The sequence below is a fragment of the Colius striatus genome, chromosome 22 (genome assembly GCF_028858725.1).
Source record: "Colius striatus isolate bColStr4 chromosome 22, bColStr4.1.hap1, whole genome shotgun sequence".
Lineage (NCBI taxonomy): Eukaryota > Metazoa > Chordata > Aves > Coliiformes > Coliidae > Colius > Colius striatus.
In genome coordinates this window covers 5231379-5258988 of record NC_084780.1, presented here as the reverse complement: position 1 = coordinate 5258988, position 27610 = coordinate 5231379, and the positions used below count along the sequence as shown (strand labels likewise).

General features: G+C 58.1%; 1 protein-coding gene across 1 annotated transcript in view; it reads left to right on the top strand.

Moving 5' to 3' along the window:
• NAV1 (neuron navigator 1) overlaps positions 1-27610 on the top strand; it is a 65516-nt gene that overhangs the window by 8549 nt on the left and 29357 nt on the right. The window contains 4 exon segments of the mRNA XM_062013386.1: positions 1397-1998; positions 2364-2464; positions 4625-4995; positions 4997-5345. Coding sequence (XP_061869370.1) covers positions 1397-1998; positions 2364-2464; positions 4625-4995; positions 4997-5345 — 1423 coding nt within the window.

Here is a 27610-nt window from a genome sequence, read left to right as displayed (position 1 = left end):
TGGGCTGAATCACTCCTGGGAATGGTTGAAGCTCGGCTCATTGAAACGATGGGGTGAGGAGGAGGGCTGCTTGGTGCAGCATCAGGGGAAACAGGGACTCGGGGGAGCTGCTTTGGTTTAACTCTTTGATGGCATCTCTGGGTGCAGAACCCCAGGCTGAGGCTCCAGCCAATGTTACAGGCTGGGGGTAGTGGGGTCTCATCCACATCTCCCCTTGTGCAGCCCTGGGGACGCCCCTGGCATTGCCAAAGCAGGGTGAAGCCTGAGATGGGGTCACTCATGCTTAGCCAGGTGCAGCAAAGCCAGGGGTGTCCTCAGAGCCCCCGAGGTGTGTGTGGTGGGGAGGGGATGGCTCAGAGCCCAGCTCTTGGCAGCCTTTGGCATCTCCTGGAAAACCTCAGCCCTGTGAGCACAAGAGGAGGATTGATTTTTGTTTTTTGTGGCCAACGTGGCAGCTTTGGCTTCTGCTTGCAGCTGTGGCATCGCAGGGAAGCAGCTGCTGGTGGGCTCAGGGGGGAGACATGGACTTTGTTTCCATGAGAGAGAAACAGCTCAGCATCGCGATGTCCCAGCCTTGCCTGCTGCATCAGCCCTTCTCCCCGTGACCCACAGCTCTCCATCAAGTGATCCAGCTCACATGAGGCTGGCAGAAGGGAAATGTGGGTGCCTTCCCTTGAGTGCTGCTCATGGCAGAACAAAGCTACCCTGTGATGGACTCGCTGTGGCGGCTGTGGGGCAAGGCTTGGTCCTTGCAGACTCCCAGAAGCCTGTGGAGAGCAGGGCTCAGGCAGCTGTGGGATGGGGAAGAGGCAAAATGGGGTGGTTTAGGGCATTTTTGGACCTTGACCATGTAACATCCTCTGCTGGGAGATACAATAGGTGCAGGGCTGAGGCTGGGTAGTGGGAGCCAATCCCCCTGCACCCCACAGCTTGCCAAGAAACCTTCTCCAGCTCCAGGGCAGCTCTGTCTCGGGTGGGTGGTTTGAGAGGCATCTGGGCTGCCGGCCCAGGCTGCAAACAGAGTCGCTTCTGTGCGGCAGCAGCCCTGCAGCCAAGAGGGGCCCATCCTGCCTGTGGTGCAGCCCTACCTGGCAAGGGTCTGTGCCCATGTGGCCTTGCTGCAGGGACCTGCAGACATGGAGATGGGGATGCACAGGGTCCCTGGGGGAGGATGTCACAGGAGCCCTGGCCCTGTGAATCCCTGTGGAGGACACCAAGTGTCCTCACCCTGGGGTGCTGGTTGCCGCTGCCTCCTCCCATGCTGAGGGAACATTGGGCACCCACAGTCAGTGGGGGCCAAGCCCAGGGTCTGGTGTGGCTGATCACATGTGGGTGCCCCCCCATGCTCACCCTCTCGCTGTGCCAGGCCCTGCTCAACCCTCCTCTCCCTCCACAGCCTTGCCAGCAGCACCTTGCCAAGATGAATGGGACGGCCAACGTCAACCCCACGGGCCGCAGCCACTACGCCTCTGCCATCCCGGTGCCCTCTGCCATGGCCCACAGCAAACTGCACGTTGTGTCCCCCCCAAGCACCCCAGGACCCCCTGTCTCCCACAGGGCTCCATCTCCCCGGCCAGCAAAGGGACTGGCCCCTAGCCCCAAGACCCTCAAGCCCAAAGGCGCTGGCAGAGCCACCGGCCGTGGGGCAGCCAAGAGCAGGGAGGGCAGCCCCGGAGTCCCCCCCTGTGGGGGACAGAGACCCCCAGTGAGACCCCTGGGGAAGTGGCCAGAGGCAGGAGGTAGTGGGAGGAGAGGGGCAGGCAGGGCTGGGGAGCCCACCGAGCTGCCCAAAGCCCCTGTGGCACAGGGCAGGGGTGGGGGGCAGCCACGGGGGTCCCCTGGGAAGGGCAGTGGGGTGGGCACAGCAGGGCTGGGGGATGAGCCCCACGGCAGCTCGCAGGGCAGGGGGCCCCTGTTCGGGTCGGGGGCCATCACCTTCTCCTCAGGCCCCCCACACAGCCGCCCTGTCACCGCCACTGTGGCACCCTTCCAGTACCGGTGAGTCCCTGGGACTGGGGGCACGGGCTGGGGGAGTCATGGGGACAGGGGAACATGGGGAGGCAGGTGGGCATGAGGTGGGGGGTCATGGGGAATGGTGTGGCGGGGCTGGGGGCTCTGGCCCAAAACAAGGATTTCTACTCGGTTTGAGGTGCTGTGGGCCCTTGGGCACCCCAAGGGGATGGAGCAGGGGATGGGTTCAGTGGGGAGTGGGGTGCCCTTGGGCGCCCCCTTGCCATGGGAGCAATGTCCCCAAACCCTGGAAGAGCTTGAGGCTTTGTGTCTCCATCTCCTGGAGGTCCTCAGCCAGCTGCACCCTGTGATGCACCACCGTCCCACTCCCCTCACTCCCTCTCTGCCCCCAGGCTGCAGGAGGACCAGGAGGAGGACAGAGCCACGTCCCTGGGTGACGAGTGCATGGGTCTTGCAGAGGGACCTGAACCTGACCCCAAAGCCAGAGGCCTGAGTGAGTCTGAGGGAGCTTTGCTGGGGAGGATGGGGTCCTGCTGGGGGGCTGCCAGAGCTCAGGCTCCATGGCTCCGTGCCAGAATGGGAGCTGGGGCTGGAGGTCAGTGGGTGTTGAGGGGGACAGCCCATGCAGGAGATGTCCCACCTCTGCTGGGAATGGCACAGCCACGTCAGCATTGCCTGTGGCAGCCCTGGCATGGGGGGAACCATCCTCACTGCTGATGCTGCCGGGACATCACCCCACTTGGCTCCTTCCCAGTTTCCCAGAGAGCTCCAGGAATGACCCATTTCCAAGAAGCTGTCAGAGAGCTGGTGTGGAGGCGGGTGCTGCCGGCTCCCCACACCCACCACGGCAACAGCCCCCTCCCTGGGAGCCAAATGAGTGCCCACTGAACCCTGGGGAGAGCCCAGGCCCCTCTGAGGGGAGATTTTGAGGAGGGTGGCTGCTGGAGGGGATGCTGGAGCGGCAGTTGCCAGGGCAGCAGCAGTGGAGGATGGTGGGATGCTCCAGGGATGTGCACAGAGGGGGGGAAAGGAGAGGCAGGAGCTTTGCTGGGTGATTTGAAGGGACAGAAGTCGGTCAGAGCCACAGTGGCTCGTGGCCCAGCCCGGCTCTGCTGAGGGGTCCTGCTGCACAGCCAGAGGGGAACGGGGCTCAGCACTGAGCATCAGTTTGGGAAGCACCAAAACTGATGGTGACTGGGAGGTTTTTCCAGGAGAAACCAGGAAGGAGCAAGCAGGGCTGGTGTGCTCCAGGGCAGCTGCCTGGCTCGTCTTGGGGAGCATTTGGGGTGAGGCTGAGCAAGTTCTGAGCTGGGGAAAGGGCCAGATCCTTTCCCTTGTCTCTGTCTCAGCCAGCCCAGCCTGTGGCACATTCTGGGGCTCTCCTGGGTCTGACCAGGAGACAGGGGACATGGGGAGGCCCCAAGTCACCCCACCAGTCCCTAAATGACATGACACCCTCAGATTTGCCCCCTTGCAGTGGCACCTACAAGCTGGCAGTAGCTTTGTTGCTCAGTAAGGGATGTAACAGCCACCCCTGCAACTCAGAGCAGCTTAGAGCTGCAGGGGAGGTGGCTTGTGCACCCATCGTGCCCCAGAAGCACCTAAACACCCCTTTTCTGAAGGGCATCCTATTCTATCCCATCCAGGCTGGGTTATTTCAGGGCTCCTCAGCATCCCCGTGGGCTGTGCTGCCGTGCAGGGGGCTGGGCTGGGGGGGGCTCATGCCGCCCCCGGCTCCTTACCTCAGCAGCATAGTGATGGGCTCTAATGCAATATTTGCCGGCGGTTGCCATGGCAGCCTGCGTGAGGTCACCAAATAGACTTAATTCACCCCTCCCGGGGGACGGGTAATTAATGAAAAATGATGATAACCAGATCCCCCCCTCCCTTTTTAAACCCTCCGGATCACTGGAGAGGCCCCGCTGGGTCTGGGGTCCACCGTGTCCCTTGTGGGGGGTCCCGGGGCTACTCCCAGGCTACACCGTTTGGGGTGAAACGGGGAAGTTTTGCCGGCCGGGTGCGCGGTGCTGCACGCGCAGGGCGTTGCGGTCCATTCCCCCCCCCCACAGCTTCACCCTCCTCCCAGCCAGCCCCCGGCACGGCACGGCACGGCACGGCCCCGCCTGCGAGGGGCTGCGGGACGGAGCGGGCGTGCTCCGGGGGCGGTGGCCACGGCCGGCCCCACGCGGGGTGCACCCGAGGGGATGCGGCTTCACCCCGCACAACCCCGGCTGTCCCGCACGGTCACGAGGTGCCAGAGGGTCCGCACAGCCCCGGGGGGGGTCCCGCATGGTCCTGGGGGGTCCCGCATGGTCCTGGGGGGTCCCGCTCGGTCCCGCCTCCCCCCCCCCCCCCCCAACCCCGGCTCGGGCGCGCGCCGCGCTGCGCGTGCCCCGGGAGCTGCGCGCGCGGCCCCGCCCCGCCCCGCGCCAGCCGCGCGCCGAGGAGGGCGGGCCCTTTTTGTTTGCCCCTGACATTCCGCTGGTTCGCAGTGTCCCGCTGGCGGCGGAGCGGCGAGGTGGGGCCGTTCCGCACATCTCCCCCTCCCCTCCTCCCGTCCCATCTGCTCACCGTCCCGCTCCGCCCCGGTAGGGCGGGCGTTAACGGCGCTTCTCTCTCTGTCTCTCCCGGTGTGTCCTCGGTGCCGCCGCAGCAGCAGCAGCAGCGCCCGGCGGGTTAAATGGTTGCAGCGCGGGGATGCTGGGGAGCAACCTTAAGAGCCTTCCCGACGTGGAGCTGGGCGAAGAGGAGCGCGGCTACCGGCGGGGCCCTGACGGCGGCACGGTGATGCCGAAGCGGGCCAAGTCGTCGGCGGCGGCGGCGGGGCCGCGGGGCGCGGAGCTGCGCGTCTTCAAGGCGAGCAGCGCGGAGGGGCGGCTGCCGACCGGCTCCAACCTGCGCAAGCAGAAGTCGCTCACCAACCTGGCCTTCCTCACCGACGCCGAGAAGAAGCGGCAGCTCTACGAACCCCGCTGGAGCGACGACATGGCCAAGGCGGCGGCGGGGGCGGCGGCGGGGGCGGGGGGGCGGCCGGGGCGGCGGCGGCCCCCGCGGCCGGGAGGCGCCCGCCATGTCGCGGAGCCTGTCCCGCTCCGAGCACTCGCTGCTGCCGCCTCGCCCCGCCGGCCCCGCCAAGCCGCCGCCCGCCGGCAAGCCCAGCCGCATCCCCCGCGGGCCCTACGCCGAGGTGAAGCCCCTCAGCAAGGCCCCCGAGGCGGGCGGCGGCGGCGGCAAGTGCGACGACGAGCTGCTGGGCGGGAAGGGGCCGGCGGTGGCGGCGGGAGCTGAGGAGAAGCCCTACCTGAAGGTGGACCCCGAGCTGGTGGTGACGGTGCTGGGTGACCTGGAGCAGCTCCTCTTCAGCCAGATGCTGGGTGAGTGTGGCCGTCGCGCCCCGCCGTCACGGGGAGTGGGGGCATGGCAGGAGTTTGGCTGCCTGAGGCCTTGGGGGCTCCCGGACCCCGAGAGGGACCCAGCAGAGGCCGTGGCGGCGTCCCCGGTGCTGAGGACCAGGGATGCTGAGGGGCTTCCTCTTGTCTTGGCTCCAGCCTCCCCAGCGGGAAGATGTGCAAGTGGTGGTTGAGCTCGTCCTCCCCAACGTGTCTTTATGGTCCCCCCTTGTCTCTGCACCCCGCCAGAGCCCGTGGCAGTTGCCCAGCTGCTCCCCGCCGCCGGCGTGGTTTGGCACAGGGCTGCCCTTGGCCGCTCTCGCTGCTGCTGGAGGTGCCGTGCGTGGGGTCTGTGCTGCTGCCTGTGCTGTGGGCAGGAGGCTTTGAATCCAGAGCTCCTGTGAGGCCTTGGGCTCTGGCCAGGGAGGGTCCTCTGAGGATGCTGCCACAGGGGTTGCGTGAGCGGGTTTCAGTGCGTGGCCGCCTGCATCCTGCTGTTGTGGAGGGTTTGGTTCCCGAGCCTGTGTGGTAGAGAGCCTGTTGTGCACATGGTGGGATTTCATCAGAGTGTTGAGCACTGGCTGTGCCTTTGATCTTGGCATCTGTGCCCCTGTCGTGGGCCGTCTCGGTCCAGGCAATGTCCAGCCCTCGCGTGTCCCTCGTGGCTGTGTGCTGATCTCTAGGAAACCACAGCGGCCTCGGGAGCCCTCAGCTTCCCGCTGAAGCCTGCTCTCCCCTGCCTCCCAGCGCCCCTGGGCTCAATGTCCTTGGCGAGGCAAAGGCTGGGGGGTACTTGCAGCTCCAAAGGGCTCTGTTTGATCTGGCAAACCGGCATGAGGAGGTGGCAAACGAGCTCTGTACAGCCATCACGATGCTCCTGGTGACCAAGCTAGCTGGATTTAAAGCCCTGCTCCTTAGTGGCAGGGAGGAGCAGCAGTACGGGCAGGGCTGGGAGCCTGTGTCCAGTCCCTTCAAGTTTTCTGCCTGGGCTCCCCCTTTTAGGGAGACAAGAGCTTCTAGGGTGCTTGGAGACCTGGCTTGAGGTGACTTCTTCTAGCTGCATTGTGAGCAGAGCTCTGCTGTGGGGGCAAAGGATTTGCCTCAGCTGGGGGGCTGTGTCGGGCTGGGGGTTGGAGAGGTGGAGCAAGCTGGAGTATGTGTCAAAGTCAGGAGCCTGTAAAGCCTTGCTTGCTGAATCTGGTTCCCTGCTGCACATCCTGCCACTCTCCGAGCCTTTGGGGTGTCACAGGGGCTGTGACAGTGCAGGGACTGTCATACTGTGTACTGATATGTGGTGACACAGGAGTGGGGAGCCTCCTAGACCATGATCCTCACTCCCCTGGGCAGCCCCAGGAGCAGCAGTGGTGGAGTGCACCCTCCCTGATAATCTCCCTGGCAACACTCTGCCCCAGCTGGAGCCTCCCAGGGCACAGGCAGCTCGTGGAAAGCCACAGAGTGAGCTCAAAGTGTGGGCAAGGCAGACTGTGAGGATGAGAAAGCTGGATGTGTGAGATTGGCCTTGCAGCAGGGACTGGAGGGACTCAGGCAGCCCTGGTGACATCCACCCTCAGCCCTAATGCTGGGGTAACACTAGATGCCATGGGAGCAGGGCAGGATTGCAGGAGGACTGACAGATGCCCACCCACTGGTGCTAGTGTGGCTGGGGGGAATCTCAATGTCCTCTCGTGAGGCTCTGCTCTTAGATGGAAGATTCCTCAGTACCCTCATGAGAAATTCTTGCAGCTTCCCTGAGGATACAGCAGGACTGGCCCATGTGGGAGTAGCTCCTGGTTTGTGGCAGCTGCTGGAGTACCAGAGATCCTGCCTGCAGGACAGGGACTTGTGCACATGTCGAGGAAGACCATGGGTTGTGGAAGTGCCCCCACTGTGTGCCTTGGTTTCTGAGGTACCTGTCACAGGGCTGACCTTGACCTTTTGAGCACCTCTTTGGACTGCACTTCCCATCTGAAGGCTTTGCTCAACTGACCTGTGAGAGCTGAGCATTGCTGAATCTGCCCTCTGAACTACCCTGCTCTGTGGATTTGCTGAAAGAGATTGTTTTCCAAGATATGCCACTGGGCTTTGGGCAGTGGGGATGGAGGGATGGTTGCCCAGTGTCAGCAGGGGACAACGCCTGGGATGGTCAAGGCAGGAGCTTAACCCTGCTGAAATGTCATTTTCGCTCTTTGGGGCTGTACTTCTCACACTCACAGGAGCTGTGCTGTGAAGTGCTTTCAGCCTCTGCAGATCTTGTCCTTGAACTGTTGACCTGTGTTGAGAAGCCTCTCCTGCCTCTGCCTAACCCAGGCTCCCAGCTCTACTGGGCATGATGGCTTGCAGAAGACCTTGTGTGTCTTTGGTCTCCACACCTGAGTTCTCATCTCCACCTCGTGCTCCTTCTGCCAGGAGTGCTCCCAAGCCTCTGCTGGCCAAAAAATACAGTTTATTTAGCAGTGGCCAAATGTTACCTCTCAATGAGTTGCTGCCACTGTGTCATCTGTTTGATGGCTTTGTGGAGCTGTTGGAGACGGAACCACATTTAAAGCGGAGCAGCCTGCGCAAGATGGGAGAGGTCACTGGGACACAGCAACCACATGTGCTTTGTAGAGGCTATTTCCATCATCCAAATTACACATTTCACGTCAACCAAAAGACTGAGGCTTCTCATCAAAGCTAGCTGGCAGCTGGGGTTGCTAATTACACCACTGCCCTGCCATGGGATGAAGGGTATGGAGGGAGCATGGCCAGCGTGGTGGAAGAGCTCGCTGCACGGCAGACAGGAGCGTGCAGGTGAAGAGAAACATGCAGGGTCGTTGGCAGTGGGCTGCAGGGGCCCAGTGTGATTGCTGCACTTACCTGGAGGTCCCCAGAGCATCTCCAAGATCCTGCAGCTTTCTGCAGCCGTTTCCTTGGCCATCTCATGCTGGGCACAGTGCTGCTGAAGTGGTTGTGGATTGGGGTCAGCGGTGGGTGTTGCATGGGCTGGAGCCTGGGGGGACACGTGTGCGTTCCCTGAAATGCTTGCTGCAGGAATCTGTGCAGCCCTGCCAAACTCCACACATGCAGCCATAACCTCAGTCCTGTTCCCCATGGGTGGGTGATGCCACCCTTCCCCAGGGATGTCCTCATGGGGCAGCATGTGCCCATGGCGACCCAATACCTCCCGGGTGCCTGACGTCCTACCAGGGCAGATCCTGGCTGGGCAGTGGGTGCCAGCAGCCTGTGAGTGTTGAGGAGGAAAGCTGAGGAGCTGGTATGGGCAGATGGGCTCCTTGAAGGGCAGGAGCTTCACTTTGCATCTGACTGTGGTTGGTTTAAAAAAGAAACCACGGTGCAGGAAAGACGCTTGGCTGGTGTCTGACACATCCCGTGCGAGCACGTTCCCAGCTCTGCTGGAGATGGTCTTGCCAAGGTATCCCTTCCCAAGGGAATTCCCATCTGATGACTGTCCTTGCTGGCCAGGCACATGGCATGGGATTAAAAGGAGCACCTCTGCCCGCCCTGTGCCCCACCAACATTTACCCCCTCAGCCCTGCCGTGTCCCTAGCTGTTTGCTTAAGCACTTACAGTCTCTTTGCTGGGCTGTGCAGCAGTAGCCAGGCTCCCTGGCAGGAGACTGTAAGGAGGTCAGAGACCAAGTAGCTCTTCACAGTGATGGGAGCAGGTTATTGCCTCGTAAAGCAGTGCAGCTGTCCTGGTATTGCTGTCACACTAACGTTATTCCTCTCTTAAGGCCCTTGTGTGACAGCGCCCGTGTGATGAGGTTGTTGGGATGGGGACTGATTTCCTTCTGGTCACAGAGCTGGATTCCTGCATTTGGGGTAGGGGGGAGGTACATGGCCATGTTGCTCCTTCTAGCCTGCTCCTGGGAGCTGACAGCGAGTTGTAGATGTCTCCTATTTCCAGATGAGGTGGCTGCAATGACTGGGGAGAAGGTCTGGAAACGTGACCTGAGAGCCCCAGAGCTTTCTGCTGAAGCTGTTTGGGATGAGCCACATTCCCAGTGACAATGGCAGTGCAGAAAAAGTGCTAAAAAAGGAAATAATCCAGATTTGTCTTTCAAAATTTCCCATGGAAAAGTAGCAGAGCAAACACTTGAAAGCAAAAATATTTGGGGATGCACTGCTGAAGCAAAAGAGCCTTAAAACCACTGTTCAAATGGGACTTTCCCAGTGACTGGCTGTGTCTTGCCCCCAAACCCAACACCTGTCCACTGAGAATGTACCAAAGTGAATGCAAAGTGGGCTGCAATTCTGGAAATGCTGTTTGGGATCTGCTGGTGGGTGTAACCACAGCAGGGCTTGGGCAATGTCCCCTCAAGGCCTCGCCATCCCTTGAGAGCAGTTGCTGGGGAACTGGTGGGCAGTTCTGGGTCTTTCTGGAGTGTTCCTTCCTCCTGTCTCCTCTCCCCAGCTTTGTCTTTGGCTTCTTATGCTGTAGCACTGGTCTGTGTGCCCACAGTCCTTCCCTGGCATGAGCCCACTCTGCCATTGCCCTGATATGTCACAGTCACAGAATCTTAAGGGTTGGAAGGGACTTGGAAAGCTCATTCACTGCAACCCCTCTGCCAGAGCAGGGCCACCTAGAGTAGGTCACACAGGAACTCGTCCAGCTGGGTTACCAGCTCATGGCCTTCCTGTGCAGCTTCTTGTGGTGCCAAACAATTTCCCAGGTCTTCCCTGCCCGTGCACGCTCGAGCATCTGAGGACAGCACTTGGCTGATTCTTGTGCCTGCTGTGCTGGGGAGGATCTGTTCCAGCTCAATGTGGTGCTGGAGCGAGCACCCTCCAAGGTGTGTAACCTGTGAGTGATGCCAACCTCTAGTGCCAGCCCGTCTGCCGTGGCCATCACACGCCTCCCGGCTTGCCTGGCTGAGCCAGGGTCCTGCCTGGGGGTGACCAGGCCATTTTCCACAGGACTGTGGTCTCAGGGCCAGCTCACACCTCTTGCCTGGCTCTGCATTGTCAGGCAGATCTGTGGACACATCCTCTGAATGGGTCATTTGTCTGGTCCAGAGCATCTCTTGTGCCACTGCACCTGTGGTGGCCTGTGTGTGTGGTGCCAGCAGTGTCCCTGGGGCTGCGTGTGTGTGTGTGTGTGTATCAGTGGTACTGACACGTAGAGCCCAGCAGTGAAGCCCCCAGGTCTGGATCCACTTACTGGGTGGAGCAGTGATGGCTCTGTCTTGATCCCCTCCAGGCTTTGCACCTCAAGGGAGCTGTGGGACTGCAGGGAGTAAGAGTGCTGCAATTCTGTTGTATCCCCTACCCTGCAGCATGTCCTCCTCTGGGTGCATGGAGCAGCTCTCCCAAGGGAGCCAGGGGAGGGGTTGCTGGTTCTGTGGCTGGGAGCAGTGAGCTGGGGAAGGCAGCCTACGTGTGAGGATGAGGAGCCTGGCCAGGGAGGCTCAGCACTGCCTTGCTGTGGGCTGAGAGGAGCGGGGTGACGGGGGAGCGGGGCTTTCCCACGCTGCTGCATTGCAGCTTGGAGCCGGGGAGCCGAGCGCGGAGGGGAGCTGGGAAGGCAGGGGATGCTGCATTGCAGGGCTGAGATTAGAAGCTGTGCAAATGGAGCTGTGCCTGTGTCAGAGCGGGTGTGACACGGAGGAGCAGTGCCCAGCACACCCACTGATCGGCTGCTCTTCTCTCTCGTCCATTTCTTCCACGTTTTGTTCCGTCCGAGCGTTTCTTTCATTCCTTACGCTGGTATTTGTCTTGTCCAATTGAGGCAGTCATGTATTTTTTATTAATTCAGGAGAAGGGCTGAGATTCATCTCCTGCTGGAAGGAGCTGCTGGAATCCACACAGGGGGAGATTGGCACAGGCACAGCGTGGCTGGGCAGGATGTTTTCCTCGCTCCTGGGAGCAGCCTTGTAGTGGGGAGGGGACTCAAGAGCCCCGTGGCCCTGGCACAGGGGCCAGCTCGGTGCATTTGCTGCCTGGAGGAGCTGCCTGGGCAGACCATGGGCAGACATGTGCCCCCCTCACTGCTGGGCCCTCGTGAAGCTGTGAGCACGTTGGTGCTGTAAGGGAGCACAGGGGTTTCCACAGCTGCCTGATGTGGGCACTGGTGATGCTTACTCACTCTGCAAAACCTCTTTGGTTTTGTTGTCTCTTTCCTAAAGCAATCCTGCTCAAGAGGTGGGTGCTTTGCATCCCTCCCTGGCCAGTGTGCCTACAAGGATCTGTCCTGAAGCACCCCTCTGAAATTACAGAAGGAATTCATGTCAAATCCAGGAAAGTGTGAAGACAGAACTGCTCTGTCACTGTGTTTCCCCAGACTGGATCTTCCCCAGTGGCAGGCTGGGTAAGGAGGGGATGATGAGCTGGCTAGGAGGGACCTTCTAGAGGAGACCCAGGAGGTGACTTTCAGTTGGGAACTGGAATTGAGGGTTTTGTGCTGCACTCATGAAGCTGTGGTTCCTCAGCAGGTTGTGAACCCGACTCACAGCCACAGGTGACACGGCAGGAGCACCGGGCTCCATGCCAGCTCTCTTGGCTCATCAGCTGTGGGATGGGAATCTCTCCTACTTGGTGAGCTGGTAGGAGGCCCCATGGCCGAGGTCCTTTGCAGCCTGTTGAAGCTGATTAAGGTTGTGGCTGTTCTCATGCAACTCAGGAAAATGGGAAGGGTCCCGCTGTGGGTGCTGAAGCCTGTGGTGTGTGAGCTGAAGGGGGAAATGGCAGAGGGGCAGCACTGCACATTTAGCTCCAGGGAAAGGCTGAACCACTTTTATTCTCAGGCCAGCCTTGCCTGGTTGAGGTCTGGGGTCGCTGAATGTGCCACCTCAGCACATCTTGTGCAAGGTTGGGTCATCAAGTGAGACAAAGCTGGCAAAGAGACCCTGCAACCAGCCAGCCTTCTTCAGTAGCACCCTTATGAAGTCTTGGCCCATCCCAGCCCTTACTGTCTCTACTGGGAGCCCAGACTGGTTAAAGCTGAGCTTTTGTGAAGGTTACACCTCTGAGCTTTGTCAGTGGGACTGAAAGGTCTGCAGTGCCAGCATTGCCCCAGCCCCTGTGCTGAGCAGCCTGGTTCTCTGGGTTCATCCAGCAGCCCTGAGACACGTTCCCAGCTGTGGCTCAGGTACGGCTCTGTCGCTGGCTATTTATAACCATGTGCTGAGAATAACTCACTGATGAGACACTTCTCAAAGTCACACGTCCATTGCCCATGTGCAGCAGCATCATCTCAGGCTTCCTGCCTGTCAGTGTAGGGGATGTCTTGGTCCTGTGCCAGCCTGGACTGACACAACAAGGAGTTTACCCCAGTGTTTTTTCTAGCCTGGGGAGGGCCAGCTGGTTTGTCGTGGCACAGCTGCCTGGCCATCCTTGGCAGGATGCTATCAGCAGGGAGCGTAGTGGGGATCCCTTCCCATCTGGGCACAGTTTGGGCTCTGTAAAAGCTGTCCCATGGAGAGCAGCTCTTCCCTTGAGTGGCCCAGCGTGTGGGGGAGATGTGGGTGCTGGCAGGAAGGGATGTGCTTGGGGAGCAAGGCAAAGGAACTTGCTCTTCGGGCTGCGACCTGTGGTGAAACTCATCTCTTTAGCAACCCCCTCGGGCTGGAAGCGTTAGATGCTGTCGGGGTGTTTCCAGTTTGCTTTATCTCTGACTTGGCATTATATTTCCAAGCTGATGCAAACAAGTGGAAGAATAGATAGCAGCTAATTCACATCGATTGCTGTGGTGCAGGAGCTGCCCGAGGCGAGCTGGCACTGGCAGAACACGCTGCGGCCTTTGATGGGCGAGCACGTCCCTCCCCAGACAGCTCCCGGTGTGCTGCTGCGGGGGACGTGCTGTCAGCCTCGCAGGTGCCCACTCCCACATCCCGAGGCTTCTCCCAGCCTTGGTGACTCAGGAGCTGGAGAAGGCTTTGCCACAGCGAGTACAGCATCGTGACCAAAGCTGGTGGTGACAGAGCTGGACAAGGCTGAGATGTTTTGGCAGATGCTGGCGTGGGAGCACTGCTCTGCTGACATGGGCATGACTGAGTGCCCCCGAGTTAAAATCAGGAGTGCATGAGGGGACCCATTGGCTCCTGGTAGTGATGATGGCTTCTCTACACACATACACTTGGCATGGGGTTAAAACCCTGCTCGGCCTGGAGAACGAGTTGTGTGATCACTGGCCAAGGGGAAGCACCAACATTTGCCTGACTCCCAGCTGCAGACATGAGTCTTTCGTGCCTTGGGCCGTACATAGCTGGGGGCTCACAGATCAGCAGCAAATTCCATTTTGATGGCTCACCCAAGGTTGATTTGAGGCTGGATGTGTCACTGTCTGGACCTCTTGTCTCCTGCTGTCAAGTGGTTAAATGCACTCGAAAGCTGTCTGCATCCTGACCAGAACAAACACCAGACCTCCTGCTCCTCGGTGGTGCTGCTGGCGCAGTGGTGATGAGGTAGTGAGGGCTCCTGCCCTTGTGGCATCTTGGCCTTTCTGCCCAGGACTGTGCCCCATGTCAGAGCCCATCACGCTGCCTTTCGCAGCCAGCACAGCCCAAGGGAGCTGTTACAACCTGACAACTACAGCAACCCCGTGGCTGTTGGATTTTACCTTGGGGACCAGAATGTCCCCCAGCAATTTCAGTGATGCCGGAGGGACAGAGCTGGTGTCCTTCACTCAGCAGCAGTTTGGGGACTGATTTACCAGCAGTCTGAGACCCTCCTTCCCTATGGACAAGAACATCTGGAAGAGGACAGATGCTGAGACAGCAGCACCTTCAGCCATCTCATTTTCATTTCCCTGAACCCTTTTAGCTGTGCTTTTGCTGCGCTGTGCCAAACAGCATCCCGGTGCTGCTGGAGCACTAATATCCATCATCCGGCCCTGGTCTGTAGAGCACTCAGAAATTTTGTGCTATTTTCAGTTAGTTTTCCAAGTTGAGCTTATTGGCTCATGGGCATCTGCTCCCAGATGGAGAACATGTGGCTGGTTCCTGCAAGGGGAGGGGAAACAGCCCCGCTCATAAAGCAGCATGGGGGATGAGCCGGGGAATCTCTTCCTGGAGCCTGTGAGATGCTTTTGGGGCTGCACAGAGCAGGGCCTGGAGGTTGGGGATTTTAAAGCTGCTCTGAAACCCCTTTGCCAGAAGAATTTGCGTGGCAGCATTGCTTGTGGTGGGAGGTCACCTCCTCCTCAGCTAGCTTATTAGTTGTGGGGAAAGTACAGTAACCTGGGGGCAGGATTAAACCTTAGCTCAGCTGCTGTTTGCACTGCTGTGTGCTTCCCAGCCCTGCTCGCTTTGGAAAGCGAAGAGCAAGTAATAAATTTTCTGGGGTGATTTCCTTGGCAAATAGTCATTGTGCTAAAAGTGGTGAAGCTCTTGGGGTTCCTGAAAAACCTCGCTGCTTTCAACAGGCTGCACGAGCCTTTGCAAAATGGAACAGCACTCAAGGAGGGGAGAAACCCAGAGCTCTGAAGCAAAAGCAAATTTGCAAAGCTGCTTTGCCAGCCTGGTGTTCCCCAGTGCAGCGTGCAGAGGCGGCTGAGGCTGCTGTGCCACCTTCTGCAGCGCTGACCCACGGGCTGAAGCTGCCTTCCCTTTGCTCTGCTCATCCCTGTGTTTGGGCAGCAGAGGTGCTGATTTGTTTTGTTGCTAAGAGTCTCCTTCCCTTTGTGGGAGTAAAATGATGGTTGAGATTCTGTGTAGCTTCAAAGACAAATCTAAATCTGGGCTGCCAGCTTCTTTTTGTATTGCAAGAGATGCCTGTTTTCCATCCCCAAACCGTCCATGTTTTGCAGCTCAATAGCACATCGCAGACAATGGCTTTAGAAATCAGACGCCTGCATTTTGGACCCACAGTGCTGAGGCAACGCCAAGCTACACGCAGGGTGCCAGAATTCATGCACATGGGGAGAGGGAAGGAGGAGGAGGAGGAAGAAAAACTTGCTCTGATGGGATGTTTCCAAGGAGATCATGGTAATGATCTTCCATTTCCATATAGCTTTTCATCCCTTTGCAGAGTGCTCTCGCTCGAAGCAGCCGTTACACGCGTCCTGTGTGGGGAGTGCAGCAGCTGTCCTCAGAATGCCCGGTGCAGGGACTCTCTGGGGTGTAGGATATCCATGTTGCTTCAGCAGCACCCTGTGTTTGGTGCCTGCAGCTGCTGGGCACAGCACACCAATGTGCAGAGTGATCCTGTCACTGAGTAACAGTGTTTGGGTACAGATCAATCCTTCCCCAAATCAGTGTCGTGTGTGAGACGCACCTCACATCAACCAGCATCCAGCTCTGAGCCGTGCTGTGGCCAGGCACACTCTGGCACTTGGCTCCTTGGAGCAAGAACCCTGTTAGGAGCTGTTCAGGCCTCAGCTGGGAGCAACAGCCAGGCTTTATAATCAGTGCTGGCACAAGCTGTGTCCCACACTGATGTGCAGAGTGGTTTTCCTGTGTTTGTGGACTGATTTACCAGCAGACCAAGATGCTTTTTCCCCAGCTGAGGCTGGTTGCTGTGCTGGGGGAGCTGCCTCAGCCCAGGGAGGATCTCAGGGCTGTGTGGAGGGTCGGTGAGGCTGTGTCTGCTGCCGGGGGTGCACGGGAGGATGGTGATTATATGATATTCCCTCATCCTTCTGAGTGCCTCTTGCTTTCCAAGAGGAGGAAGGCAAGTCCAGAGCTCTGCTTCTCCCCTGCATGGAGACTGGTTTGCAAAAGCCACGGTTTCTTTCACTTTTTTGGGTTTTTTTCTCCCTTCTTTTCCTGTCCTGGATTTTTTTTCCCTGACTTGATGAATTTTTAAACAAAAACATGATGAGGAAAGAGCAGGAGAGAGGGGAGAAAGCCCAGGAGAGGACATGGGGAGAAAAAAAGTCTGCTTTCAAAATCAGAGTGATTTCGAGTGGAAGTGAAAGTTTAAGGTGTGTTTTTAATTTTAAGCTTCCAACTAATTTAAAATCACTTACTGACAGGAGAAAATACATTTCCTAATGCTCCTTTGAATAACCTCTGGTTCTGTAAGGAGAAGGTGTTGGTTGAAAAATCCCATGGAGATGGGCTACTACTGTGCCCTTTCATCCCTTCCTCACCATGATGGGGTCAGTGCTCCCTGGAGGGGGTGGTGGGGGCTATGAGGGGACACAGACTTGCAGGTGGTTATCTGTCTGGAGGGACAGAAGGGTTGGTCAGCTGGAGCTTTGCACAGAGGCAGATATGGAAAAAGATGTCTCCTTGCCCGTTGCATGGCAGCCTGGAGCTTGTCACCGAGCAGAGGCAGGGCTTTGGGGGCAATGGGCCAAAATTCAGCCCATATTGGAGTCCTCCAGCTCTTTGCCCTCCAGCTGGAGGACCGGCTGCTTAATGCTAAAGAAGGTGAAGGAAGCAAGAAGGAGCAGGAGTTTGAGACAGGCAAAGGAACTGGCTCACCCTGCTGAGCATCTGAGATACTGTGGGCACCTTTCCGTGCCGTGTTTCATCCCCTCCCCACTGCATCCCACCAACACCCAGTTGGAGACGTGCTGCTCTTGCTGTGCTCATTGTGTTGGGCTGGTTTCTCACAGCTGTCAACTCGGCAGGTAGATTGGGTGTGACAGAAATTCTCCTCCCCCTCCGCTCTGCCCTTGTGAGACCACATCTCAAATATTGTGTCCAGTGTTGGGCCCCTCAGTTCCAGAGGGACAGGGAGCTGCTGGAGAGAGTTCAGTGCAGGGCCACAGAGATGATGGAGTGGAGCATCTCCCTTGTGGTGAAAGGCTGAGGAAGCTGGGCTCTTTAGCTTGAAGAAGAGGAGGCTGAGAGGTGATCTCATTAATGGTTACAAATCCATCAAGGGTAGTGTGAGGAGGATGGAGCCAGGCTGTGCTCAGTGATGGCCAATGACAGGACAAGGGACAATGGGCACAAGCTGGAACAGAAGAGGTTCCAAAGAAACACAAGGAAGAATTTGTTCCCTGTTGAGCACTGGCAGGGGCTGCCCAGAGGGGCTGTGGAGTCTCCTTCTCTGGAGACATCCCAAACCCAGCTGGATGAGTCCCTGTGTGCCCTACTCTAGGTGGTGCTGCTCTGGCAGGGGGGTTGCACTGGATGAGCTTTGGAGGTTCCTTCCAGCCCTTGAGGTTCTGTCATCAGAAAGTCAGCTTAAAGCCATCACCTTTCCCTTTTGCAGAGTGGAGATGTCTCCTAGCGTATCTCATCGGATTTCATACTGGAGTAGGAAAAGAAACATTTTATGGTAATTTTTTCAATGACTTTCCAGGTTTTTTTTGCCTTGGTAAAGTGTCTGCAATCACTTACAGTGTTCCTGAAGGGATTAATTACTCACTGGAGCTCATTGTGTGCATTTCATATTCAGAGCTGTTGGATGCAGTGCCTGGCTTGGATCAAGCGAGGGGTCACATGCTGTGTCTTTTTTCATCCTTTTTCCCCCCTGCTCTGTTTTATCTGTCAGGCTCCTGGTGTGAGAGCTCCCAGTTGCCGGGTCGGCGCTCTCTTGGTTAGCGAGCTGCACGTGATCACAACCCACTTCCCTGCTCCCTGCTCCTTTGTCAGGGGGAAGCGTAGCCAGAAGAAGACAAATCACTTCCTTGTTTGAGTGACTTTTGGCTGATGCTTTCCCCCAGGCTGTAGTATTGGCTCAGCTTTTCCTGCGGCGGTTGTGGCTCTGGGCTGTGCATTGTCAATACTTGGACAGGCCCCCGCAGCAAATGTGGGGAGAAGAGCTCAAAGCACATTGCAATGCTGCTTCCCACGGTGGAGAGGGTTTGGCTGGTGCAGGAGCTCCTTGCATGGAGGTGGGGATGTCTCAGAGGGGATGGATCCCAGCTGTGGTGTTACTGGAGACCCCCAGTGCTGTCCTCGATGGCTGTGTCACCAGGAGGGTGCTGCCCACGGGACAGCCAGGCGCTTGGGCAGCATGGGGAATGGCATTGTCTCCAGCTTGGCAGGGAGGACTCAAAGCATCCAGGCTGGAGAGTGTGAATCTGTGTGCCCTTGGCATGTTTGAGCAGTTCCTGCAGCACGCAGGGGGTGGGGACTTGTTGCTACATAGGGGTCTGGAGGCAAGCATCTGCCCTCCTGATCAATGTTGGAGTGAGCCAACGTGCCCAGGGGCTTGTGGCTTTGGTGTTGGTGGGGGTGTGGTGAGGGCAACCCTGGGAGCTGGCACATGGCACAGAGTCCAGAGGCTCTGCTGACATCCCTCCTGTCGATGCTGGTGTGTTTTCTGAGCATCTTCCGCCCCGCCAAGCCCGCAGTGGAACTTGGGCTCGTGGGGTGAACAGCAGCTCTTTGTGTTGAATCCAAAAGCATGTCAGAGTTCTTCCCCTCACTGTAACGCAGCGGGTGGGTTTGAGGTGAAGAGCACACTTCCTCTGCACTGTCCCTCAGCCTCACTGAGGTGCCTGGGAAGGGATGCTCTGGGGCTTGAGGTCCTGGGGAGGAGAGCAGGCACTGAGTGGTAGCTCCTACACTGATGGTACAGAGCTCTCTGGACCCAAGCATCCCCTTCCCTCCTATGGCACACCCAGATTTCCTAAAAGAGACAGGATCTTCCTTATCTGCAGATCACTTTTAGTGGGGAAAAATGCAACTGCTGCTCAGGAAAACCTTTTCTCAGGGGTAGGGACTCAATGAGGTGGAGCAGATCCAGAAGGAACTGTTGGATGGTGCAGGTCCTGCCACTAAACACACCAAACCCTCAGCCCTGCACTGCCAGTGGGGGACCATCAGCACTAAGAATAGACAATTTATTCATCTGCATCTCTCTCTGGGAAGGGTGCTCGAGGCACTGCACAGCAATTAAAACAAGTTTGTGATAACAGCATGGGCAGATCAGCAGCACTGAGGATGGATGGGGAGAGGCTGGTATGGCTGACCTGCAGCACCTCCCTGGCGTGGGGATGAGGGTCAGTGCTGTGAGGTGGTGGGATGAAGCCTGGGTGCAGGGCTGCAGGATGAGGGAGGCATGCAGGCTCAGCTCCCAGCTCCTGGGGCAGGAGAGCAACTTCCCGGGGCAGATTTGGAGGTGCAGGTAACAAGGACAGCAGAGGTAACGGCAGCAGGGCGTGCTGCTGGGTGAGGCAGGAGCACAATGCTCTGCTCTCGCTTACTGCAGCAAGGATGGCCCTGAGGGAGCTGGTGTAGTTAGCAGGAGAGGTCACCTGTACTAATTTAGGTCACCTCAGGCTCTCCACTGAGTTACTGGGATGCCTCATTCCACTTCTGGGCAGAGACTCCAGAGCTGCTGGTTCCTGTTGGCTGCACAGGGGATGTGGGGGACAAACTCAGGGTGTTGGTGTGTCACTGTCAGAACTGCAACGCCCTCTTCAAACAAACCTCCTGCTGCACACTGCATTGTCTTTGGGAGAGTGAAGAGGGATGAACATCGACTGTGCAGGGGATGGGGCAGACCAGAGGGACCTCAAAATCCTGTCAGTCCTCAGCCCTGCCTGGGTTGCTATTGAGGATGCTGCCACAATTTCTAGGGGATGAATCTTGCCCCAGTGCCTGGTGGGACCAGCACCCCTGAGCACCCTGGCAGTGCTCACCCACCCCTCAGCCAGGGGACCACAGTCTGGGGGAGACCCCAAGCCTTGCAGGATCCTGGTGGTGGTATGTGCAGGGACCTGTTTCTACCTCTCCACAGGCTGTTGTGCCTGATAGCAGAGTGAATTTGGCACCTGGCCCTCCTGCAAGGCTGGGCTTGGGGGGAGAAGAAAGGCTGAGCCCTCCCTGCTGCCCTCACCACAGGCAGGAGATTCAATTACCCCCGAGCTTGCACAATGGCCGTTTATCTCCGGGAGCAAAACCCTGGTAACCATCAGGGCAGAGCGTGAAGGGCTGATTAGAGGGTGTGTGGGGAAGGGCACTGAGGTCGTGTGCAGCCACTTCCCTTCCCATTTCCAGGGCTTTCCATGGTAATGGCTCCTATTTTCCTCTGTTGTTAGGACGTCACTCACACGCGGCTCGAGCAACATCTGTCAAAACATGTTCCCCCCCGTCCTTGGCACTCCTGGGGAAGAAAGATCCTTTGGCCCCGTAATGAGCCTGACATCAATTAATCATCAGCCTTAAAAATTAGCATTGTGGCAGTACATGGTGGAGGGAAACCATTCCCCAGATGGAAGCAAAAATAGCCTCGGTTATCTCCCTCCTCCCGTGGGAGATGGCAACAATAGATCCAGTAACGAGCCTGGAACTCATTTAAGCTGGGATTGCACCCCCCAAGGCTGGGGAAGCCTGAGCTGCCCTGGCTGGTCTCTTGAGGTGCTTTTGGTGTCCACCTCTGATGGCTGATGACTGTGAGCAGCTCTGCTGCCTGTAGTGTCCTGCAGCTTTGGTTTCCCAGCCCCGTTACTTGGTGAGGTGAAGAGCCTCCAGCTCCCTTTTGGGTCCATCCTGGTGGCTCTGGTAGCGGCTGGAGCAGCAACACAGGCTGTGGCTGACGGAGGAGCCAGGGAGGACATTTAGTGTGTTTGCTGGAGATGCACGAGGGCTCTTTGGCTGATTTGGTGATGGACAGACAGACCAAGTGTCTACCAGAGCCCAGCTGAGGCCGGAGAGAATTGTGTTTGCAACGCATTGCTCTGCACAAAGCTCACAGTCACAAGGCAAGAGGCACAAAAGGCTCCCTGTTTGCTTCGTCCCAGTGGGTGCAATTCCAACAGTTAAAAAGCAAATGTGAGTTGTTTGTCTCTGTGAATATAAAGCTTCCCCAAGCATGGCCGTATTCTGGCTGGGAATGGGGAGTTTGGCTCTGCTAATGACTCTGTTCTCCCTGCAAAATGGAGCCAACTCGAGCCAAGAGCTGCCTGGTCGGACCCTTCCCCGCCGGCCCTGGGTCGGGGCCATGGGCTGGGGAGGGGACAGGCTCTTGGGTCTGATAAATGCTCATTCAGGCAGGCCTGGGCACCCAGCAGGGAGCAGCATGGAGACCCTGCCTGCCACCCATCAGTGCTCTGCCAGCACCCAGGACCTTCTCCCAACCCCAAGGTGTTCAATGCCCTCCTCAAAGGAGAGCTCCAGGCGTGTTGGACTGGCTCCCTTCTGTCTGCTGCTTTGGGGCGTCTGACTGTGAGTCCAAGGGCTACTGTCACAGATCAGGGAGTTCTTGGGTTGCATCTCTCTGTGCTGGAGTTTGGGTGGCTCCTCTGCTCGTGGGAAGGCGTGTGAGTCCCCATGGTGCTGAGTTTTCACCCAGGTTTTTATTCCCAGACCAATTGTAGAAGGGAGGGCATGGGTGCAGGGCAGTGTGCCAGCAATGTGCCCATTCCTTGGCAGCCCAGTTGTGCTGGGATGGGGGGCAGTTGTGGAGCTGCTGCAGGAGCTGGGGGTGAGCGTGGATCTGGGAGGAACCACTGGAAATCAGGTGCTGCAGCCAGGCTGTGGTGTGGATTCATCCACACCATCTGCACGGAGGGTCCTCAGCAGTAACGGGCTGGTGAGATGGTACCAGTGCCTGATGTGGAAGCAGAGCTCTCTGTGGCTGGCTGTGTCTGGCTTCTCTGAGGGTCTGTGGTGCTTAACCTACATGTTTGTGGCCACTGAGCTGTGCTGAGCATGGGCATCTCCATCCTTGGCCAAGGGTCTCCCTCCTCCCTGTCTGTTTTTGCATTCACCCTCTCCTTTCCTCTGGGTCACAGGACCTCTGAAGTAGACTTGTGCACAGCAAGGGAGAGTGGGTATGGGAGGAAGGAAGTGGCTGTGACAGGCCACCTGCCCTGTGCCCTCTGTCATACTCTGGGATCCCTGCAGGGAACCCAGCTTGGATTTGCCCTGTGCCTGCATCCCCTTCCTCTGCCAGGCAGAGCCTGCAGCGGGGGCTGGCGATGTCCCCAGATGTCAGGCACATCTGGAGGGCACTGAAGCAGTTAAGTGAAGGGTTGATTTGTGCTATAGAAACCCGCAGTTCCTTCCTTTGATCCTCTGAATCAGCCCATTGCCTCTGTCTTATAAAGCCCCATTTATCTCTGCTCTTCGCAGTAAGTTCGAAGGCGGTCGCGGCTCGCGGCTCCTCCGCAGCAGCAGCGAGCCCGCCCGGCTTTCTCTTCCGCTGAAGCAGAATCAGGTGAAATCTCTATGGCAACTAGCAGATGACAGCGAGGCTTGTTGCCTTGGAAATGAGGCAAGGCAAAAAAAAAAAAAACCCAACCAACCAAACCCACAAAAAACCCACCCAAAAAGAGCCATCTGGGATTCTCAATTTCCACCATGTCCGACCCGCGTCTGGTGACCGTGGGGAGTGTGAACCTGAACCACTGCTGCGGGGCCCCCGAGCCAGGCCCTGGCTGCACCTCCTGCCTTGACATGGCTTGGGGGTTGGTGGGGTTTTTTTTTTGCTTCACCCTCCCCCTTTCTGACTTTTTGTTTTTTTGTGCAGGGTCTGCAGCGTTGCCTGCAGCGGCTGCTGGTGGCTGCGCTAGCGGTGTGGAGTGCCGAGCGTTGGGCACCTGGCATCCCCAGGGTGGGACAGGTTGCTGGGCAGGATGGTGCTGGAATAACCTGGTAACACTAACCCCCAGCACAGCAAACTCTGTGGGGGAAACTGAGGCACGTGGTGCTGTGTGATTGGCCTGACCCCCTCTGTAAGGACCCTCAAAGGATGGGTCTGTGGTGAGGTGACCGTTGCTGATGCTGTCTCCATGTGCCCGAGGCTACTGTGCTGTTAAGCAGGAGTTTGTGTCCCTGTGTGTTTCTGCAGATGTACGCTCATCTCTGGAGACCCCTTGGTGTGGGGATCCAAACCATCCACCTACCCTCTGTGACCCACCTCCTGCCCAAGCTGCTCAGGTGTTGCCTCTGGGTTATCTCAGAGACCTGCTGTGAGAGGGATGAGGGTGTTGGGATGCTCTTGGTTCTTCAGGTGCTTTGCAGAAGCGGTTTTGAGGGCATTTGTGTTGCAATGATGTGCAGTTCTGTGTGTAGGAGCAGGCTCTGCCCTGACACGGGGCATTTTGGGTGCCCCTGGCCCATCAGCATGGAAGGGAGTGTGGAGGTGGGATGCACAGGGTGATGAGCAGTGAGTGACTCTGAAAAGGGAGCTGTAATTTGGATGCACAGGTGGGGTGGTTTGGGGCCAAGCACAGCATCCATTGAAAGAGTAACCCACAAATGGGCTGGAGGCCCAGTCTGGATCTCTCCAGCGAGCTCACTTGGAAAGTTGTGTATGGGAGAGACCCAATTAACTAGATTTATGGCTGCTTTAGCCTGAGAAAGTCTGAATCCCTTTTAAAAGCTTGGCTCACTGGAGCCAGACGGGATGCAGGCTCCGGGTCTCTCAGCCCTGCCCTCATTACGGTCAGTGATTCGCAAGGCTTAGCAGCAGCATCGCCCCAGAAGTGCTGATTCGGCTGAAGTCTCAGCCTGTCACTGATGGTGATTTTCTGCTCTCTTTTTTCTGTGGAGGTGACAGTCCCCACGCACGACACGGGGCTGCCCCAGCTTGCACCCCTGGGCTGATGGGTTTGGAGGGTGCAGGCAGGAGAAGGGATTTCCTTTCCACTGCAGCCACTTTTAGAGCCTCCTGCAGGGCCATGTTGTTGCAGCTGTGGGTCTGCTCGGGGTGTTTTGGAGGCACCAGTCAGCTGTCTGGGTACACAGGTACCATGTTACTAAGGTGCCGGGAGGCACAAGGCTCCCAGCCCTGTCCTTGCCCCTCGGGAACTCCCAACACTGCTGCAGGAGACAGGGTTGGTGGCCAATGGTGAGCTCACACCAAGAAGCCCCTGACAATGGCAATGGACCTGGCAGTCACCCCACAAAGCCCTGTCAGCTCTCCCTGCTGCTCATTTGGCCTATTTGGTAGCTGTTGGGGAGGAAGAAGAGGATGAATTAAGCCACAGGGAGAAGGATCACAGGTTGCAACCATCCCCCTGTCCAACCATCCGGGAGCATGAATCAGAGCTGGCTGTAAGAAATGCAAGATAAAGCCATTTTACTCCATATGGAAAGACTCTGCTGTCGGAGCGCCAGGACGCCGCCGGAATCAAACCGCGCGCCGTGGGGTGTCAGCTGGGAACCCACCGGGCTCAGCACAGCTCACACCAGGCTGGGGCATCCCCTCGGGTGCCAGAGCAGGGGGTTTGTAAGGAAAATACCAGCCAAACGACGCCTGGGCTGTGATTTCAGTCCCAAGCGCAGCTGGGAGCACGGGCTGGTGGGAGCAGCGTGTGTCTGCGCCAGGGTTCGTGGAGCTCGGCTGGGCTGGAGGAGTCTCACGGCCCCAGGAGAATGGGGGTTTTATTGTGGAGTTTATTAGTGTGTTTTTCAGTGCTCTGGAAGGAATTGAGCAAGTGGTTAAAAATGTTTCACGGCCTGGGGAAATTCGTTGCAGCTACTGTGTGATGGGGGCCCACGGTAATGAGTCGGAAACACAACGGGGCCCTTTGGAGCAAACGCCTCCGTGTCTTAAAGTCTTTACTGGGTCACCAGGAGTCCTTTGTGAGTCTGATCATCTGAAATGAGACCAACTGGGTCATGAGGGGGCAAGAAAACACACGTGTGAGTGCCACACTCATGGTGAGCATACAAACACAGGCCTGGCACGCTCATGGGCACACGTGGGTACACGTGCAAGGCTGCAGGCACAGGCGTGCACAGGCACACACGCACCTTTCTGCAGGCAGAGAGGGTTTTGCTGCCATGTGGCCCACACATGGACATATGTATGATGCAAGGGAGTGCTTGGGCAGCACAGACACACACACACACATACACGAGGGTTTCTGTGCCAAGGCACATGGGGCACACGTGTCCCACGGCCGCGGCCCTGCCTGGCCCCAGCAGGAGCTGTTGGCCACATGCTCCTTTGAAATGAGCTGTCAGGAGCCATTTGGAGTTGATGGTTTCCTCATTCCTTGATCTACTTGGCCACGTTGGCAGAGCCTGGTTGTGCAGGCAGAGGAGCTGCCACTGCTCTTGGAGGTGATGGGAAGGGCTGGATGTGGGCACAACCTGGAGCTCCTCAGTCTCCTCCAGCCCTGGTTCTGTGATAGCGGGCATGATCAAACCCACAGCACGCAGCAGCTTGCTCTGAGCCAGCAGCACAGCTCTCTCCTCCTTTCTCCTCCTCCTCTTCCTCCTCTTTGCCTGCCTCCAGCCCCACATCCCACCTTGACAATGCTCCTCTCTCTCCCTGTGCCTCCCTGCACACAGGGCTTGGGGACAGTGGCTGTGACTTTGGGGCTGCCTTCCTCTGCGTGGCCAGGCTGGGGGAGCACAGAGTTGGAGCCAGCACCCCCATCCTTCCATGACAGCAGGACAGAGCCTGCAGAGGCAGTGGGGAGCTGCAAACAGAGCTGTGAGCTGGGTTGGAGGATGGTTGGTCCCTGAGCCTGCAGCCCCTGCAGAGCCAGGCACACTGCAGGACACGTCCCAGCCCTTGCTGCTGGGGAGATGAGCCTGGCCAAGGCAGTGTCCGGCTGACTGCTCTGCGGCCTGGACTGAGCCATCCCTGCTGCTCCCCACTCCAGCAGCTGCAGACATCTGGCTTCAGGGGAGCTTGCTAAATCGATGTGGGGAGGAATCCAGCGTGCTTCTGCTGTTCCCACACTCCAGCCTCTCCCAGTGGCTCTGGTTTCGGCTCGGCTCCGACGTGTGGCTGCTCAGCCAGCCCCAGGCAGCCTCTGGCCCCTCGCTGCACCTGGGAAACGGGCTGCTGGGAGTCTGGTGCCACCAACCTGGCCCAGCACAGGGGGATGCTGCTGGTGGTGCCAGGGGACAGCGGTGGCAATGCCATCCCATCCTGCCCTGTGCCACCCCAGCTCACAGGGACGTGGTGCTGTCGGGCTATATGTGACTGCAGGAGCTAAGCTTGAGGTGGATGGCACCCATGGAATGCAGCCAGCGTGGAGGTGCTGAGGGTGCTGAGTCTTGCCCTGTGTGGGGACATTGGTGGGTGTTTTATTTCTCTTTCATAAGGTTTGGATGTGCCTCCTCTCAAAAATCCTCCATTGCCCTGCAGGCTGTACATATGGTAGCAGTGGACCTGGCCTCAGGTTTCTGCTCTGCTGTTTCAAGACAGAAAATCTCTTTCCAGGCAGGACCTGGTGGCTTTGGGGTGCCCTGGTCTGCCAACGTGGCCCTTTCTGCTTGTCCCACCGGAGGGGCACAGAGTCCCCTTGTTCCCAGCTGCAGAGCAGGATGGGTACCTGCTTCAGCACTGAGTCCCTTGAGCTCCCTCTGTGCCCTGGCTCGGTGTGTGCAGCCCCCTCTGCTCCAGCCCTCCATCCCTCTGCCATTGCTGCCTGCACATCCCCATCACCTTGACTCTCCTTGATGGCACAGTGCCTTTGCTTAACTCCTCCAGTGTGCACTGGCCATGACCAAGATTTAATAACGAGTTCATGACTTACTAAGCTTTGTTTTGAGAGCCGGACCAGGGCAGTTGAACACACACGAGGCTGAGCATCCTCCTTACAGCACAGCATTGAGTACCCCATGGGCTCAGCAGCCCCACTCACCCTCATCTACACACAGCTTTAACCTGCTTGATTTAACCCGTCTCATCGGGACCGTTACCGCTCGTCACCACCTTCCAGGGTCACGCGTAAACCCGAGCTGCTTCACTGCTCTGACGTGCTGCTGCCCGGGCTGGGAGGGAGCTGGGGCACCAGCTGGTGGCATGACTGGAGTGTGAGGGGATGAGGGGACAGTGCTTGTGCCGTTGTGGGGAGCCTGATGGGGGCTGTGCTGGCAATGTCTCCCAGTTCCCGCGTCACTGCAGCTCACACGGTGCTGTGGCAAATCCCGGAGTGCTGGTTGCCACGTTACATCAGGAGGAGCCACGTCTGGTTCAGCAGGGAGCTGCGGCTCAAGGGCCCAGACTCGGGGATCAGAGCCATGGTGGCATGGCTGTTAGTCACCAGGAGACACAGGAGTGGGTCAGGGGCACGGGGGCTGGAGCCCAGCTCAGCTGCTGTGCCATGGGTGACTCCTTCCTCTGTGTGTGTGTGTGGGTGTGTGTGCACACATTTGTGAGTGCAGATGCCCATGTGTGTGGCTGTGCACGTGGGCACAGCAGCCTACTTTCCCTGGGCACAGAGCCTGAGGGGGACTCAGCTCCCTAACATCTTGTCTCTGCTGGCCACATGCTGCTGGAGCTGCTGTGGTGTGTGTGTCCCCAGGACAGAGCATGCCCTGGACCTGAGGGACATGGGCAGGTTTGGGGACGTCCTTCCAAGGCAAGTGCTCCTGTGTGGCCCCATGGAGCAGGATCACAGTGCTTTGAGGTTGTCTGACTGTGGCTGGCCTGTCACCTGTGTGGGTCCCTTGGCCCCACCTGGTCCCTATGGCCTTGCTGGCCAAACTCATCCTT